Genomic DNA, 20,107 nt, shown 5'->3' with positions numbered 1-20,107 from the left:
TACATGGAAATCATACAATATGCGGCATTTTGTGTCTGGCTTCTTCCACTTAACATGTTTTCAAGGTTCACCCATGTCGTAGCCTGTATAAGTACTTCATTTTTTAAATAGATGAATAATATTCCATTGTATGAATATACTACATTTTTTATCCTTTCAGCCATTGATGAACATTTGCATTTTTTTCCATTTTATGTCTATTATGAATAACGCTGTTATGTACATTTGTGTACAAGTTTTGTGGGTTTGTATTTTCATTCCTCTTGGGTGTATGCCTAGGAGTGGAGAATATGATAACACTATCCTGAGCCCATTGAGGATCCACCAGACTGTTCTGAAGGCAGCTGCAACACTGTGCAATTCTGCCAGCAGTACATGAGGGTTCCAATTTCTACATGTCCTCACCAACTTCCATTGTTCTTTGTCCTTTTGCTAATTACAACTATCCTAGTGAAAGTGATGTAGAATCTTACTGGAGTTTTGATTTGCATTTTCATAATGAATTATGATACTAAACACCTTTTCATGTGTATAGTGGCCATTTGTATATCTTCTTTGGAGAAATGTCTATTCAAATCTTTTGTCTATTTTTAAATTAGGCTATTTGGCTTTTATTATTGAATTGTAAAAGTTTTTATATAGTTTAGATACTAGTCCTTTATAAGCTGTATTATTTGCAAAAATTTTATCTCATCCTGTGGCTTCTCTTTTTCACTTTTTCTATAGCACTCTTTGAAGCACGAAATTAAAAGCTTTCTTTCTATTTTGATGATGTCCAATTTATCTATTTTTTTCTTTTGTTGCTTGTGCTTTTGCTGTCATATCTAAGAAACTGTTGTCTGATCCAAGGTAAAAAAAGATTCACACCTGTGTTTTCTTCTTTTAGCTCTGACTTTGAGGTATTTGATCCATTTTGAGTTAATTTTTGTGTAGAATGTGAAGTAGGAGCCCAACTTCATTTTTTGCCTGTGGATATCCAGTTGTCCCAGCACCATTTGTTGAAAAGACTATTCTTTCCTCATTGAATTGTCTTGGCACCTGTTGAAAATCAATTGACCATAAAAGTATGGATATATTTCTGGACTCTCAATTCTATTCCATTGATGTATATATCTACCGTTAGGCTGATTTTTAAAAGAGGGTGCTTCCTAGGAATATGTTCATGATTAAAGGAAATAATATATACAAAGCAATTAATACTAGGCTGAAAGAACTAAACACTAGCAATTTTGTGACTGCCGCTGGTTCTGTTACTGCTGTGTTCCCAGTACAACACTCCTGGACTGGTAATGTTGCTAGAAGATCACCAACTGGCAGAATTTTAAACCAGAAAAGACCTGAGAATTCACAATTTATTTTTTTCACTTAGAACCAAGCAACTTAAAACAAACTGAACACCACCACCACCACCACACAAATACACATGTGTATATGCACATGTTAGCCAGAGGGGTTAAGCGATTTACAAAAGATCATACACCTATGGAGGAACCAAGATCAGATCATTTGTCTGACACTTCATGTCTTGCCTTTGGCACCATATCATTTCTGTATACAAAATATGGCATGACCTAGCCTATCATGTATGCTATAATTCCCAAATTATTCTTACCTACACTTTATGAAATAAACTTGCTTATTAAAATACAAAACAAAAGTTAACCCTACAAGAATAAAACACTAATTCTTTTATGTATTATTTTTTTAAAATCAGCTTTGAGTATAATGGAGAACATTTCATATTTATGTTAGCTTTCACTTGGTCTCTTAATATTTTGTTATTCCCTGAGGATAACAAGAAGGAGAAGAAGGAGGAGAAGGAGGAGGAGAAAATAATAGTAATAGCTATTTAAGTCTCCTTAAAACATTTTCTCTAATCTAATCTCCATATTCTTGTGTGATGTATCTTTTTATGCCCATATTAGGTAGGGGAACCTGAAGCTTAATCACATCATTTTTTTTTTTTAATCACACAGAAAAAAGTTGGGGAAAAAGGTATTCAAACTTTAGCCTCTATTACTCCAAATTATAATACTTGTTAAACAGTGCCATCCAGTCATAAATAAAACACTTGCAAATACTATGGCTGGACAGAGTCAGAGTAGGTTTGAGATGGGTGAAATTAACGTCCTTGAAATAATGGCACATGGTGCTAAAGCCTGTACTCAGTTCCTTCTACAAACAGAAACAGACACCCCCTAAGAGAAAAGAGATAAGAAAAAGCCAGGCAATTTCTTTATACAAATCTGTGATTTGTCCCACTCATTTGCTGAGGCTCAATTATTCAGCTAGAGAGGAAGAAATTGATATTTATTTAATATATACTTTTTACCCTGGAAGCATATATAAGGAAGTCTTCCCAGTTATCCAAGGTGAACATCAACTATATATAAGCCCTGATTTAAAGTTGAAGGAACTGAGATGTAGAAAATGAGCAATTATGCACAGACTAGGCTTATTCTAAATGGCATGAATAATATCAAAAATGAATATATAAAAATAAATAATAACAACTAACAATTATTAAGTACTAATTTCCAGGCCCCATGCTAGTGTGCTATATACATTGCTCCTTAATTTTAACAGCTAGAATTAATCATAGACAGAGAGAAAAATGCTGTCTTAATTTTATAGATGAATAACTGGGGGTTCAGAGGAGTTAACCCAAAAATATCCAAGGTTGCACAGGTCTTTTGGAGCCTGGAACCTAAGCTATGGTAATGGCCTTCTCATAAGCTATTTCAACTATATTATAATCAACTTTATGTAAGGTGGTGTTAATATGTCAGAATGTGTGCATTTTAACCCCTAATTAACTCAGGTTTGCTCTCCCACAAATACAAAATAACATGTATAACAAACTACAATTGACCTTTGAATATGAGGGATAGGGGCGTCAACACTCCCCCAATAAGGTCAAAAATCCACATGAAAACTTTCAACTCTCCAAAAATTTAACTATTAAGAGCCTAAGAACATAAAACATTGGTAGCAAATATTTTATATGTTATATGTAGTTTTTACTATATTGTTTATAATAAAATAAGCTAGAGAAAAAATGTTACTAAGAATCAAAATGGAGAGAAAATATATGTATAGTACTGTACTGCACAAAAACATTATATGTGTACTCAAATCTGTGTTGTTCAAGGCTCAACTGTATATATAGTAAGCATTTATTTATTCAGAAACATTTTATTAAGCACCTGTTATATGCTTTATTAAGCACCTGTTATAGTTCTAAGTACTAGTGATATAATGGTTTACACAGCCTATAGTTTTGGACCAGAGAGACTTTAAACAAATAATTATAAAAATGAATATAAAAGCACAAAACTATATAGGAATCATTAAGGAAAATTTAAGGTTGAAGGAAATTATAATAAAATAATATGAATTAGATGAGTTGGGGGTAGGACTCGGGTCAGTAACAAAGACTACTCTGAGGAGGTAATGTCAAAACTGAGCCCAGAAGGAAAAAACATAAGCTTAAGGTGGGGGGGGGGGGTACTTCATGTAGAGGAAACGGGAAATGTCAGATCTCTAGGATGGAAAACACTTAACAGATTATAAGATATCCAATTTAAAAACTGATTCATTCATACATTACATTTAGAGGGGAAAAGGATGTTACTACACGTCGGGTTTTGTGTTATATAACAGGAATACAAGGATAGAGCAGATTCCTTCCATGGAATAGCTTAGTTGCAAAGATAAATTGTATGATAAAGACATAAACAAGAATGCCCAGGGAACAGAAGAGAAAACAACTAAGGCTCATAAACGAGCTCATATGTGAGTTGAGTGTTGAAGGATGAGGTGTTCAAATGGCTCAGAAATGGGCAAGTGCTTTCCCAGCAGAAGGGACAGTATATGTAAAAGCACAAAGATGACAGAATGATGTAGCCTTAGAGAAGTATCTGGGGTCTACTAGTTAGAGAAGAGGCTAGTAGGCTATGGCCAGACTGTGAATGGTTTTGTAAATCCTGCTAAGAAGTTTGGATTTGCCAGTCTTAGCAAGGGGCAGATTGTTGGAGGTATTCGACAGAACAGAGATATTTAAGAAGTGATTGTGGTAGGTGTATGGGGTTTGAATTATAAAATGGAGGCAAGTTGAGAAATGAAGAGTTTTGTAACATTCAAAGCTATAGACAATAAACTTCTCATGGCCATGTGATTGGAGAAGATGTGCCAGGTTCAGGACTCACTGTTATGTTTAAGAGCAGCTGGCCATTCTGAGGGTAAAGATAGAATTTGTATATACCTTATGGTAACCCAGAGCCCAAAGATACTTTTGCAAATCTGCTTCTTCCTCAAGATAATTCATTGCTATATGATAAAATATTATCTGTCTGTCACTTTCTGTGTGTGGTATGTATATGTGTATATACATACATAGACTGGCAGACAACATTTTATTTATGTCTAATTATACATCTAAATGTCTATATCTATTTAACTATTTTTATCTATTTATGTTAAATAACTACAATTTGAAATTCTTGTAGTTGTCCATTGAACAACATGCACTATGGAGACCCTTTTGTATGCAACCCACCACCATCAAGGACAAGATAACTGGATGCATTCTTGATCAGCAGAGGTGGGGCTCCTAATATCTGCAGATCTGACTAAAACACACTATGCTATTTGTCATCTTTTAATTAAACTTGTGTAGGTCCTGTCATTTTCAGTGAATAATATTGGTTTTTGGTTAAGATTTTTGTGTATATATATATATATATATATATATATATAGGTAGCTATAGATGGATATAGCTATATATAGGATATAGATGGTAGCTATAGATGGATAGATAGATAGATGATAGATAGATAGATGGATACATACATACATACATATATACATAGATTGACACATAAATTTCATAGATACTTAGAAACAGATAGCATTTGCCACAGATTAGTGTTTGCAAATGGAACAAAGTTCTCCTGTAAAAATATGTAGAAACATTTATTCACTTCCAAGAGTTCCTTCAAAAAATTATCATGCTAACGAGGGGAGGGTCATAAAAGTATTGCCAAATTAAATTCAGATTTAAAATTAAATTAAAAGCATTGAGAACCTTCCTTGAAGATGCTGCTTGTCAAAAGCACACCCTGGGGGAAACAAAGATGTCTAAGATGGACTCCTACCTTCAGTGTAAGCAGTGTGCTGGGGAAGCAACAGGAATGAGGTAGTTTTGTTCCTTGTGGTAAGTGCTGTGAGGGAACTTTTTAAAATTTGTTTACAAAGTTTATTTATTTTTGAGAGAGAGTGAAACAGAGCATGAGCAAGGGAGGGGTAGAGAAAGAAAGGCAAACATAGAACCCAAAGCAGGCTTCAGGCTCTGAGCTGTGATCACAGAGTTTGACGCAGGGCTGGAACCCACAAACCATGAGATCATGACCTGAGTCGAAATCAGACGCTTAATCTACTGACACACCCAGGCACCCGGGAATTTTTTTTTAATGTTTATTTATTTCTGAGAGAGACAGAGTGCAAGCAGGGGAGGGGCAGGGAGAGAGGGAGACACCGAATCTGAAGCAGGCTCCAGACTCTGAGCTCTACCTGGGGCTCGAGCCCAGGAGCCGTGAAATCATGACCTGAGCCAAAGTCAGAGACTTAGCCTACTGAGTCACACAGGTGCCCCAAGTTCCATGAGGGAAGATGCACTGGAAGGTCATTTGAAGCAGAGGAAACAGACTATGCAAATATAAATATTGTGTTTGGAGCATTGATAAGATAACCAAAGAAGCAGCTTAACTTAATGGAAAGAATTCGGCCATTTACTAACCATGGCATTTTGGGGAGTTTACCTAACCCTCCACATGCCTCAATTTCTTCATTTTTCATGGTGAGAATATTTGTTTTATTTATTTATTTTTTTAATTTTTTTTAATGTTTATTTATTTTTGAGGCAGAGAGAGACAGAGCATGAACGGCGGAGGGTCAGAGAGAGGGAGACACAGAATCCGAAACAGGCTGCAGGCTCTGAGCTGTCAGCACAGAGCCGGACGCGGGGCTCGAACTCATGGACCGTGAGATCATGACCTGAGCCGAAGTCGGCCGCTTAACCGACTGAGCCACCCAGGCGCCCCTATTTTTTTTTTTAATTTGTGAGGAAACCATGAGATAATACATGTGCAAGCAATTTAAAAATAAGCATTGTGTATTAACACACATAATTACATTTGCATATTAATAAGGTTATCATAAGTGAGAACATAAAGAACTTTTCTTCCTCTCAATCCCTTCTCTATGTTTCCTTTCTTACTGGTATCCATACCCTTGAAACTATGGTTATCTTTCCTCCTTTGAGAAAGTGGCAGCACCATTCCTGAAGTGCAGGGGGTGGCAGTTAGCGCTGCCTGGGGCTTGGTGGAAATGTTTGGATTAACCTTTGCAATGCCATTCCAGAAACCTGCCTCCTAATGGGTGACATTGACTGAGCACCTGGAGAATGAGGAGTTCATGCTAAATATCCATGGAATTTTACAAATATCTATTAATCCAGGACTCCTTGAACTATCAGAGGGAATATAGCATGTACAGAACTGATGATTCAGACCTGGGGGTCATGTTGGGAGATCTGTCCCTCGGCATCATAGCTGCAATGCACTAAATTCTCCTCCACTAACTTGACTGTATGAACTCCTCTCCTGAACTGTATCTACCTTAAGACCAGCACCAGGGAGACTCCTGGGTCCAGAGAAAGAAAACTTCATATGGTCTAACACAACCAGCTAAAGCAGACATTATTCTGAGAATATTGTGGCAGGTGCACTGAAGTTGTTGCTTTATAAAAGTGAAAAAAGTATTGACATTTCTAAGCCCAGAACTATTTTTTAACAAGCTAGAAAATACTGAAAAACAGGTAGTACAGTTTTCTCAAGAGAATGCATTGTAGTTAGAATGCACACTATTTTTTCCCAGTGTGTATTTGGGTAAAATATGTTCAATGAAATTTCAGGCCAAATCCTAATGCAGAAATAATCCAAAATATGGCAGATTTATAGGGTAGGCAATTTTTATTTATTTGCTAATGGGGATTCCCTTAAGAAGTCCAATGTTCTACATGTTACTTATGGCTTCTCCTTGAAAAGACTTACCTCTAAGGTCTCCGCAGCATAAAACTTGAGGCTGCAGAATTGTCTGCATCAAGCATCAGCCATAATTCTCCTTTGCCACTGACTCAGGGTGGTTTGGAATCTACCAGCACTCTACCTGTTTGGTAATTAATAATTCATAATTAAACTGGCAGTTTGAATAAATCAGCATAGCCGTAGGCTTGGAGCCTCTCTTACCGTCCCTTTGAGAATGTGAATATAACAGAGAAGAAAGCTTTAGGTATCTGAAATCCTCCATGAAAAGGTTTGACCTCACACCCCCACACCCATCTCATAGTTTTTGGATTTGTTTAATCTGTTCTTTGGATCTTTCTTTCAAAGAGGAATTAAGCAGGTACCCTTGTCAGCCTTTGTGCCAGACACTGTGGAAATAGAGATGTATGTGACTCCATCCTTATCCTCAGGCAACTAAGTCTAGGTAAAAAGACAGGCATGAAAAAAAAAAAAAAACAGCTGTGATACCACATACTCAGTCCCCTCCCCATGGGAAGTTCAGACAAATACAGTGGGAAAGACAGGTGATTATCTTTTTTGGATTTGGGGAAAGTTAGGGAAAACTGTGAAGAGGACGTGATCTTTGAGGTCCCTTGAATGAGGAGTTGTATCTTCTCAGGCAGGCAATGAAGCAAAGAAGAGGAAAACAAAGCTATGCAAGTACTTGCACTTTTGCCACACTCTGGGGAGAGCCCAGGTTGAGCAGCTGAACACTAGCAGTGTGTGGTGTAAATGGCCACATCCTTGTCAAATCAATCAATCTGAATATTATTACTGAGAATAATACTTACCATAAAAACATGCTATGCAAATATTTATAGGCCAATACCTCCTTTTGAGTACAAGGAATCATCCTCACGTATTTCTTTCCTCCTTTGTTTCTTTACAGTTCCTCCCCAGATCATGAATATCTCCTCAGACATCACTGTGAATGAGGGAAGCAGTGTGACCCTGCTGTGTCTTGCTATTGGCAGACCAGAGCCAACTGTGACATGGAGACATCTGTCAGTCAAGGGTAAGGCCTTTACCTGTAGGAATTTTTCAGCATTATTCTATTATTCTATTAAAGACTCTGTTCTAATACACAGCAAAATTTTGGGAAATCAGAAAGTAATGCTGTGTTTGTAGCATAGTAATGTAAAAGCAAACAGACCACATGCATCAGTCACCAAGTACTCCATTTAAAAAAAGGATTTATAGAGATAAAATGTGCTGAATTATTTTTCTTAGTCCTTTTTATGACCATAGAAGACTTTTATTTTCCCAACCAGGAAGAACAGAGGTGCCATAAGAATAACTTCCAACAAAGACACAAATTTCTCATCTGGAGACCCATGGGTCAAATGGTAATTTGCCCTTTCTCTAAAGAGAATGCTAGAAGGCTAGAATGTCCATTATAAGTGTTGGTGTCACTGTGCATCCAAGAGAGAAAGGATCTCCTCACTCAGTACTTTTAGGACATTTCCCCAGAGCCATACCTATTTGACGTATACATAAATAGTCCTCCTGGGTGGAAGAAGGAGGCTAGAAATGGTGAAGCACCCCTAGATATGAATGTCCTGGGTACTCAATCATTGGTATTAAACATCAGTTATGATCATCTCCACCTTCATAGGAAGGAAACCAAAAGAATGGTTCCTTATTCTTTTGGAACTAAAACTCCAAGTTGAACTTGAAGAGATGAACACAGAGTCACTTGGTATATTTACACATTAGTAGAAACTATGATTAAGTCTAGAAATTATACAAAAACAAATGTTCCTCAGGCATTAGAAAATCCAAACAGAAATTTCAGTGAATAGGAAAATGTGTGGGGTATGCCTGTGTGTGATGAAAGAATAGCCTAGATCTAGAGGAAAATGTAGGAACAATCTTAGTAACCTTGAGATAGAGAAAGACTTGCTAGGACATCAAAGGCTCTAATCATAAAAGAAGAAAACATGAATAAATTTGGTTTGGCATTATTTTCTCACAGCTGCTGTAACAAAGTACTACATATGGCATGGCTTAAACAACAGAAACAGAAAACAACAGAAACAACAGAAACTCTAGAACTCTTATAGTTCTAGAGGCTATATGTCCATGATCAAGGGTAGGGAGGGTTGGTTCCTTTTGAGGGCTGTAAGGGAGAACCTTCCCAATGCCTGTCCCCTAGCTTCTGGTGGTCGACTGGCAGACATTTGTGTTTCCTGGCTTGTAGATGCATCACCTTGATCCCTACCTTCATGGTCACATTGCCTTCTCCCTGGGTGCCTCTCTTTGTGTCAAATTTTATCTTTTTATTAGGACACCAAGCATATCAGATTAGAGCCCACACTAATGATTTCACCTGATGTTGATTAACTTTGTAAAGACCTATTTACAAATCATATTCTGAGTCATTGAGGTTAGGACTTCAGGGTATCTTTTTTGGAGGAGGTGCAACTTAACTCATAATGGCTTCAACAAAATTAAAAACACCATTAAGTGTAAATGAAAAGACAAGCCATAGACTGGAAGATAACATTTGCCATACATATATCTGACAAATAATTTATGAACTTTGTCTGGGCTATATGTTTGGGCTTTACCTGGGCTATATGAAGAATTCTTACAACCTAATTCTAACAACCCATCTTGAAACCAACAACAAAAAAAATGAACAGACAATTCACAAAGTAAGATATATGAATAAAAATAAGCACATGTGGGGCGCCTGGGTGGCGCAGTCGGTTAAGCGTCCGACTTCAGCCAGGTCACGATCTCGCGGTCCGTGAGTTCGAGCCCCGCGTCGGGCTCTGGGCTGATGGCTCGGAGCCTGGAGCCTGTTTCCGATTCTGTGTCTCCCTCTCTCTCTGCCCCTCCCCCGTTCATGCTCTGTCTCTCTCTGTCCCAAAAACTAAATAAAAAACGTTGAAAAAAAAATTAAAAAAAAAAATAAGCACATGAAAATATACTCAATATATTTACCACAGAAATGAAAATCCAATCATAATGAGATGCCACTACACTAGACTGCTGAAACTTTAAAACAAAAAAAAGAAAGAAAGAAAGAAAGAAAGAAAGAAAGAAAAAAGGAAAAAGAGAAAGAGAAAGAAACTGACAGTATAAAATGTTGGTGAGGATGTGGATCAACTGAAAATCTTACACATAAATCCTGGGACTGTAAAATGGTATAAGCACTGTGGAAAAGAGTTTGGCACTTTGTTATGAAGTTAAACATATACTTAGCATATGACCCAGAAATTCTGTTTCTAGGTACTCACCAAAGGTAAATTAAAATGTATGTCTACAAATATGAACATACACGTTCATAGCAGCTTCAGTGATAATAGTCTCAAACTAGATATAGCCACAAACCCTCAACAATTAAATAGACAGATTGTGTATATTTAAACAACAAATACTTCTCAGCAAGTAAAAGGAACATATCATTGTTACATGTAGCAAAATAGATGATTCTCAAAATCAGGCTGAGCAAAAGAAGACACAAAAGTACATAGTGCATGAATTCATTTATAGAAAACTCTAAAACAGGCAATACTAATTTGTAGTGACTGAAATCAAGTCAGTGCTTACCAAGACCAGGGATTTGGGGAGATGTGACTACAAAAGGGCCCAAGGGAATTTTTTTTTCAGGTGATGGAAATGTTTTATATCTTGAATGGGGTAGGGTGCTGGTTATGTTGCTACTTACATAAGTCAAAACAACAAAGTGTACACTAAAAAGAGGAACATTTTATTGTATGTAAATTAGAATCTAAATGAAATTTTAAAAATACACATATAGCAATATGGGAAATAATGATCTGAAAATTTGCCCCTAATTTGTAACATCATTTATGGAAGCAGTACTTCCTACCTGAGAGACTGGATTTTTCTGTTACTAAGAGCATCAGTTAGGTGTTCACTCTCTCATTTCCTCCATGTAAACCAAGATACATATGTCAGTCCCTGCCTTGTGGTAGGGAGATAATAAATAAATCCACTAAACATTCTTTGTATACAGAACTCAGATATCAAAACATAAAATGTCTTTATGATAAAGTAACATTAACAAGAATATTAAAATATACATAAGAGACATCAGAAAGCCTAACTTTAACATAAATGGAGCAATAGCTTATGTTACCAAAGGCACAAGCCCCATGGATATGCTTGGACTGAGTGACAATTTTGGATTTAAATTACATACAAAACTATGTCTAAACACCAGATCAATTTTTATGTATCTGGTAAATTCAAATGTTTTTGTAAATGCTTGACATCCAAGAATGCATTTATTTAATCCTAAATACATAGTTTTCTGAGCCTAGAAATTTTTTGAAAGGCATTTCACCTTTGTGTAAGTGTTTTGAAGGAACTCCTTATAATGGTACACTGGTAAGGTTTTCCTCTTAAAATAAAGGAGATTCGTCCATATTCCCAATCTTTTATACAACATAGTAGTTACAAGTCAGCCTCAAAAAAGCTCAGAAAATCCTACATTTAAATGATGCCTCTCCTCTTCAAATCTCCCAGGCTATGATCTACTTTCAGTTGCCTTTCCTTTTCTCATGGCTTTGGCCTTCACTTTGCTGTCTTTAGTTCCCTATTTTCTCTTTCCCCCTCTCTCAATGGCATTTAAGCACTTAAACTCAAAGCATTGTTTCCCAAATTTGAAAAGCTTTGGAACCTGGAGGATTTGCAAGTTTAAAATGTGCATCTGCAGAGTGTCTACCAATATTTACTTTTAGAATGCTATTTCTTCTCTCACATGGAGTTGAGAAGGCCTTGGAAAGTTGTTTTAAAGGTCTAGAAGAGCAGCCAATAAAACTTGAATGTCAAATAGCATTTTTTTAGAACAATGTGGTTAATTCAGCATGTAAGAATAGGAAATAAAAGTTGAAATGACATTTCCTTTGAAATTCCCATGAGATTACAGTTGAGAATTTAGCTAACTGGACAGCCCTGTTCCCAAAATGCTGATGCAATGCTTGAAATCTGTTGGTTAAATGTGGGGATCTATATAACAGAAATGAATAACTAAACTTTCATTTAGAAATAGAACATTTTAATGAGCAATTAAAGATTAAGAATGGTAATGCTTATGGTTTAAAAAGACAGACAAAACACATGCCACCAGTCCCTAGAAATTATAGGAAAGAGGTAAAGACTAATGATCCAACAAATCCATTATCACACTGGAGAATAATCCAAAGCTTGCATGTATCAGAAGCTATATGAAATCTAAAATATAAAAAATAAACAGATGTAATGAAAAGAAAAAAAAATAGTTCAAAATACATGAGTATGAACTATACCTGAAATGACATATAGTTGAAAGTGGAAAGTTTTAGGGGAGACTGGGTGGCTCAATCAGTTGTGTCTGACTTTGGTTCAGGTCATGATCTCATGGTCCCTGGGTTCAAGCCCCATGTCAGGCTCTTTGCTGAGAGCTTGAAGCCTGGAGCCTGCTTGAGATTCTGTCTCTCTCTCTCTCTCTCTGCCCTTCCCCCACTCATGTGCTCTCTTTCTCTTTCTCAAAAATAAATAAACATTTCAAAAGTTAAAAACAAAAAAGAAAATGGAAATGTTTTAGGTCTTGGTACACTGGCAGATGTTTAACACTGATTGGAACTGAGATAGGGAAGGCAGGGGTGCCTGGTAGCATTTGCCGATTTCCATGGTGTAAATATTCCTATCATTGCCACTTTCCTGGGAACCCCTTTGAAGTCACTGTGTATTGTAGGCTCATTTTCACTTAAAAGTGAACAAACAAACCACAAATCAGTCCTTCTTATGAAAGTAGGCTGAAATTTTTTGAAAAAGTCACCAAGATCTCAGATGTAGATCTAAAGTCTCCCCAGCATCTGTGTTCTCTAGACACGGATACCCCATTGGAGAACTATAGCCTTCCAGCTTCCTTTGCAATCTTGGAAGAAGAAACTAGGTTTTCCTGGAGGACATCTGCCTCACCTCTGAGGAAAACTAGAGATTTTTTTACAGGATCATAATTATTAAGCATTGTAAACATCTCAAAGGAAAGTGCTGTGCAAACATACATTCAGAGGTTTTGCAACTGGCATGGAAACCACTGAACATTTGACCATGTATTTATTCTTTATCTTCAGATATAAAAAGGTATATTTAATTTATTTTCAGAAGCAGATAATGGGTCTTTAAAAAAACATTTATTTATGTGGATTTGTTAGAGAATATAGTGCTTGTTTAACAACCTTCACGCACATAAAATCTGTACTGGGTGACCTCCATCTTAGGAATTAAAATAATGATGGAATCACAGGCTGCTGCCTCAAAGAATTTCCCCCCACACCCCGTAGAATGGGCAGGTCCTAAAACAGGCAAGCAAAGTGGACTGGCAAGTGACCAGTATGCTTGGAAAACATTGCAAAACAGGTGAATTCCAAGGATGGTTTTCTTTTCTTCTCCTAAAGGACAGGAGAAGGGGCACTAAGCCAGCATTCACGGCAAGTCCCATGAACATAAAACCATCAATAATGTGAATCCAAAGTTTCTTAGTGTCTTAATCCTAAATTGCAAAGATGGGTGTGGCAGAGGAGACAGTACAGGCCATTGTGTTCTAAGGAGGGTTGTTGTTCCCTCTTACAATGCCTTTGGAATCCACTAGAATGTGTTACACACCTGGCCCCATTTCCGATGACATATTTGGAAAGGCCAGATGTTCTGGGAAAATAATAAAGTCTTCTTTTCTGTTTCCTCTCCACGGAGATTTTAAGATGACAGCTATTCACCTGTGAGTGAGTTGCTCCTACAATCTACTCATATGCAGTAATACCTCAGGGAGCAAGTGAATGAGTTATTTCACAGAAGTGAATTTTCCAGGTAACTGAAGCTGACTCCTTTATCATTGACTTGAGTCATTTTTAATGGAAACATTTTAAAAATGTATTGTGTTCTTCTCTGTTTCCTTGAGTACAGTGAATACTATTTGGTCTCATCTTTATATTGTAACACCAACATCATGCATATCAATTGTTTGTATCTTAGCATTTGGGGACTGGGATAGCCAGGAATATAGCCCTGAAATATTGTTTAAATTTTTGTGACTGTTTTTATAGTTCCTGTATCTTTCCTTCCTTCTCTCCAACTGACTATTAATTGCCAATTCTTCCTAAACTCAGCATACCTGCCATTTAACAGCCATGCTTCTTCTGATTATTTAATTCTAATTTGTCATAGGCAAGAATCTGTATAACCCAGTTGATTAGTCCTGAATAAAAAAGGTAGTGATGGGACAGAACCTTCTCAGAGGAAAGGGCATGAGCTTTCATGAATGTGATAAATGACACTGAGCATAGCTATTCTGGGGGAAATCATGTTTGGCTTTTGTTTTACATATATGAGGTTCCTGGATGCATGTAAGCTAAGAGAGCTAATGCTCGCTAAATCATTTTCCGTGGTTCTGACCTTATTGGGCAGCTTTTTCTATCTTGTATTCACTTTGCTAGCTGTTGAGGTCATAAAATGTATTGGTCCAAGACTGTTTCTACTACAGCCCTTATTTTTTATGCTAGACATTCCTGAGAAGAATGTCTTAAAAGAAATTGCCAAATCCTTAACATTCCAAATAAAAGGAGTGCTAGCCTGTGCTCATGTGTGGGTGTCAATTCTGTTTGGCTGGTGGTTCTATCTTAGACAGAACATGCACTTCAGATTCTTACAGACCTGAGATGAAGTCTGGCCCAAGCAGTTAACAGTCTGGGTGACTTTGGAAAAATCACTTCCTCTGTCTGATCTCCTGGGCTACACAATGGGATTATTTCAACTCATTTAATTCCCTAGCAGTCCTGAGAGAAAAGTGCTCATATTTATTACTATGCCTCATTTTATTGTTTATAATTATTTCTGTTATGGTGTCTATCCCTACCTCTTATCCCTTGACAGTGTTGGGTCATTCATTAGTGATGCAATGTCTGTCTGCTTCACTTAAAATCCTGGAGTGACATAGTTTTATTTGTAATTGCTGAACTTGGCAACAATCCAAATGTCCTCAAACAAACTGTGGTACATGCACACCATGAGATGCTATGTAGCAATAAAAAGTGATGAACTCAAAATACACTCAAAAACTTGGATGGACCTTAGGGCATTTGTGAGTGTACAAACAAACTGTGGTCCATGCGCACCATGAGATGTTATGTAGCAATAAAATTGGATGAACTCAAAAACTTGGATGGACCTTAGGGCATTACACTGAATGAAAGGAGTCTGTCTCAAAAGGTTGCATACTGATGATCCCCCTGTTGTAATATTCTCAAAATGACAAAATTATAAAGACATGCAATAGATGAGCAGTTGCTGGAGGTTGGGGCGGGGAAGAGGAAGGAGCACCATGAGGGAGTTGCTTTGCAGTGATGAAATGTCATAGAATTATACACAAAGACAGTAACAACGAGTACATATAAAACCTGGTGAAATGAAAGGAGGTTCCATAATGTAGTCAATTGCACTGTGCCCATTTCAATAGCCTGGCTTGGACAATGTACTTTATTATATAAGATGCCATCACTGGGGAAGCTGGTCACAAGCACATGGGACTATTGCAACTTCTTATGAATCAATAATTATTTCAAAGTAAAAAGGTTTTTTTGAATAGAAATTATAAGTAAAATGAACCTATAGTTTTCTACTCACACACTTATATAGGAATGTATTATTTATAAAATATTGTCACATGCACCATTTCAAGTGAGTTTACAGCAACTCTCCTACAGGTCAGCACGAATATTGTGCCTGCTCCACAGGTATGGAAAAGACTTGGAAAGGTTAAGTAATGGTGAATGGTTCTCAGCTGACTAAGGTGGTGAATATATGAAAGGAGCCTAGTTCCTGTTGTTTAAGTCTAGAGCTCTTTATGCTGTACAAAGATGGTGCCCATGGCTTGCCATTGGAACAGGTACAATATAAAATGATATATTTTATCAAATTTTCCTTGTTATCTGGGGAACCCAAAAGTGCTCACTAGCTTTGAGCATCACCCATGCTATTATATTTCCCTCCCTAACTCTTCGCCTACCTTCCTATACATAGGCACTTTCTAGCTATCACTCAGTATTGTTCTAAGGAAAGCACAGCACAGCCTCTGAATGAAACTCACATCCTTGCTGTTGTCTGCTGTAGGTCCCTATTGTTTCTCTCCTTCAATTAAAATCAACCCACTGAGACCTACCAACCTCATTTCTCTTCTAAACCATCCTAGGTACAAGTTCCAGCCACTAATAGGAATTGCCTATTAGTTGACCCACTGCATCATCCAGTCATGCTACTACTTCTTTGTCCCTCTCCAAGGCAGCCAGGATCCTTGTTTCTAATCTGAAGTCATGTTTCAAGCCTAATTAATCCCCAGAGTGTGAGAAAGAGGTGTCTAAGATGAGAAATCAAGGTTATACATATCTTGCTCAGTGGAACAGTTATGGGCAAACAAGCTGTTCCTCTCACATTTTTGCAAAGCAAATTTATGTTCACTAACTTTGGTTCTTGTTGTAAATGAGAAGTGTATGAAGGTCTAGCAATGCGCTTTTCACCATATGGGTACCCATATGTTTTCCCCCTTTGCTTGCGTACATTTTCGCTTTGGCATGCACATATGCTTGTATTTTTGCAACTTAACAATATTAAAACTAATCCCATTTATGCTCCTTTTGGGTGAGTTGATTGAGTCATAAATTCCTGAGAATCTCTTCCTTGGGAGGCTGAAGTTCTTTTGTGTGAGCAAGGGGAGGGCATGGCAAGATATCCTGGCAGACCAATGCAGGAAGCCAACATCATTTTGTAGCTGATACAGTTGATGGCCCTGACCCTGGCTCCAAAGTGGGGAAACTGACTGTGGAACACTAGGAAATATGGGTGCATAATGCCTCAGTAGTGTTCCTCTCTGTTCTTTCATATGAGGGAAGGCACTCACTATGAAATACACAATAATTCCCTGGGGTTGGTTCTGTTCCTAAGGGTATGGGTGACATAACTTACCTTAGAGCAAACAGTCATGTCTTGAGTTCTTGATATGTGACTGTGCTTCATACTACTCACACTCCTTACACAGAGATGAGAAACTGTATATCAGAAATGGGGCAGCTGGAAATGAGGCTTGCTGTGAAGTAATGTTTAGCCTCTTCAGTAGGCTTTTTAGATTATAAAAATAAGAATGGATATTAACATGTATCATACCAAGTGAAAAGCCCAACTAATTCAAATGTAAAATTGGAGCTGGAAATGCTGTTTGATGTCTTTTGTAAGGCCGCTGCTATTTTTATCTCCTCCATGAATTCATTTATTCATTTGATGTACTGTTCGCTTGCTCTTATGACAACAATGTGTAAAATAGACATGATCCCTGCTCTTATGAAGTTTATAGTCTAGTCAGGGATAGTCATTAATCAGATCATCAAGAATATATAAGTTCAACATGTCGTAACTGCTATGACAACGGGCAGCAGGAAGGTGTGAGCTAGTCTAGGTTGAATCTCTCCTGAGATAGTGATGCTTGAGCTGACTGGCATATGAAGATGAATGGAAGTTAATTAGGGAGAGGGATTGAGATTAGAATATGTGTATATGTTGGGGGTGGGCTATATAGAAACCTTCCAGGTGAGGGAGGACAGGGTATGAAAATGCCCTGTGGTGAGAAGGAGTATGGGTCCTCAAAAAACAAAAGAACTATATCTTGAATGTATAGAAATGGGAGACATTGGCCTGAGATGGGATAATTAAGGGTCATATCACACAGGGCCCTTTAAAGTTTGGTCTTTATTCTATGAGCACTAGACAATACAAAGAAAGTCGCAAGTGAGAGAACTAAGAAATGAGATGTTTACGTGTCAGATTTAACTGGGAACATTTCATTTCTGATCTACTCATTCTCTGTGTAAATCTGGCAAACCACTAAATCTCTGTCTCCATTTCCCCACCTGTAAACCAGAAAGGAGTTATTAATAATATGCTCCCCTTATGGAGGAAGAGAGAATGGAATTTGATAGTATCTATTCCAAATACTTTTTAGATTATAAGAATGGATATTAAAATGTATCATGGCAAGTGAAAAGCCCAACTAACTCAAAAGTAAAATTAGAATTGGAAAGGCATCCAATGCTGCCTGCCGTCTGTTGTAAAGCCCTCTCTTTGCAATTGCTATATCAAATTATGCTATTGAAATCAGTTGGACACTGATAAAATTGAGACCAGCTTTACAAGTTCGTAGATCTAATTGGCCCCAGCAGTGGGTCCACAGTGACTCTTGCTGCTGAATAAAAATCATAGGCTTCAATAGAAAATAATAAGCAGCCTTGTTCCACACTAACATACTGCAGCCACCTCTGGAGATAATGCATTTAATTTAGATACTGGGCTCCTTCATCTGGCCAGATGTTGAAGGAAACTTAGAGAAGTTTCTTCCCCGCCCCTTACCTCCTGGATGAGCACGTTTGATAGTAGATTCAAAGGACTTTCAGGGCCAGCTGTGTGTACCTGTAGTCCTTGATATTTCTTTTCTCACAACCTTTTACATCTTCTTCTAAAAACTTCTGCATCTCTAGGGCAAATGTTCCTGTAAATCACCTTTTCTTGCTCAAGCTATTTTAGTTGGGTTTCTGTCACTTACAGCAAAAATAGTTCTGATTAAATCCACCACAGGATGTATGAGGCAATATGCTACTGAGGTGAATAGAGCATAATCCCAGCTATAAATCAGGTGTGGGGTATGGGAGAGACATGTAAACATAACATTGTCATGCAGTATGGTTGGAGCCAAACCACCTCTGAGAAAGTCTCCTTCATATATGAAAGAGACAGGGAGGGCACTGTCTGGGGTCCTGATTAAATTTATAAAGCCACTTTATTTTTCATGTATTGGAGAAAACCCTGGACGTTGACCAAGGAACTCCGGGTGGGTTGCTGAGGGGATTCCACACCCACATCAGCTTGAATCAGGCCAAGACAGACACATGGACACTGACTATGAATTATGGAGTAATCAACACCAGGTCATCACCGCCTCAGTATATCCAAGTGCACAACATTCATTTAAGCAATCATAATTAAGGTTGAGTGAGCCTGCCTTAATGGATGCACTGAGAATACAATGAGTGTCATAAACCTAGCCTTTGCCCTCACTGAGCTCTGGCTAATCTGGAAACAAACAACATGTGGATTGTCCTAATTAATTGACTCATTAATTCACTAAATTTCCTTGAGTTGATGTGCTCCGCCCTGGCCAGCAGTAATTTCTCTCCTCTCTGTATGTAGGCCATTTGAGAGCAGGTACTGGGCTTATGCAACTGTGATGCTCTGTAGCACCTAACACAATGTCTTGCATTTCAAAGGTGACCAGAAAGTACCTACTGAATGAATACATGTTTGTCTATCAATCCTGTACTGATTCTCCAGCAAGCCAGAAAAGAATAAAGGAGACAGACAATAGGGATCTGTATAGACTAGTCTCCAGATCTATGAAACACTATCTGGTTGACCAAAGGGAATTTTGATGTGTAGAATGATGGCCTGTTTGGGGAAGGTATTCAAGTTTGATCTGTATCAGAAGGTTGCAACAGCTTGCATCTTATCTCTAAAGTGCTTTTCTTCCCCTTTCCCCACCATCTCTCTTAGTTCCTCCTTCCCTAAAAATTGAATGCTGTACTGGGTACCAGATATTAGTACTGCTAAGGTTTTTATTTATATCATATTTTAACCCAACAGTGAGACTCCAGCCCAGGCTTCCAGATGATATTAGTTGGTGATCTGAAAGGTATGCCTCAAATCCTATCTAATCATGTTCTTAGGGGAAACCTGTGACTTGTGTGGAAAACCCATTAATTTTATAAAGGGGATACATACGAAGAGTTGGGATGATTTGTCTCAATACATTCAGTTCAATTTGGACAAATTGGGTGAGCGCTTTTAGCATCTTGTGTTCAGGAATTTTCCTGTGTGACACCATAATTTTGAGCTTCCCTGTCTCTGCAGGCTCTTCCTTCTGTCTTCTTTC

The 20,107-nt window shown here is 37.6% G+C and overlaps 1 protein-coding gene across 12 annotated transcripts in view; it reads left to right on the top strand.

Moving 5' to 3' along the window:
- Positions 1-20,107, top strand: part of OPCML (opioid binding protein/cell adhesion molecule like) — a 1,069,156-nt gene that overhangs the window by 962,263 nt on the left and 86,786 nt on the right. For all 12 annotated transcript variants that reach the window (XM_058687354.1, XM_058687350.1, XM_058687359.1 and 9 more), the window contains one exon: positions 8,015-8,140. In XM_058687354.1, the coding sequence (XP_058543337.1) occupies positions 8,015-8,140 (126 nt within the window). The remainder of the gene's footprint in view (positions 1-8,014; positions 8,141-20,107) is intronic.

This window comes from Neofelis nebulosa, chromosome 10 (genome assembly GCF_028018385.1).
Source record: "Neofelis nebulosa isolate mNeoNeb1 chromosome 10, mNeoNeb1.pri, whole genome shotgun sequence".
NCBI lineage: Eukaryota > Metazoa > Chordata > Mammalia > Carnivora > Felidae > Neofelis > Neofelis nebulosa.
This window is presented reverse-complemented; position numbering and strand designations above follow the sequence as displayed.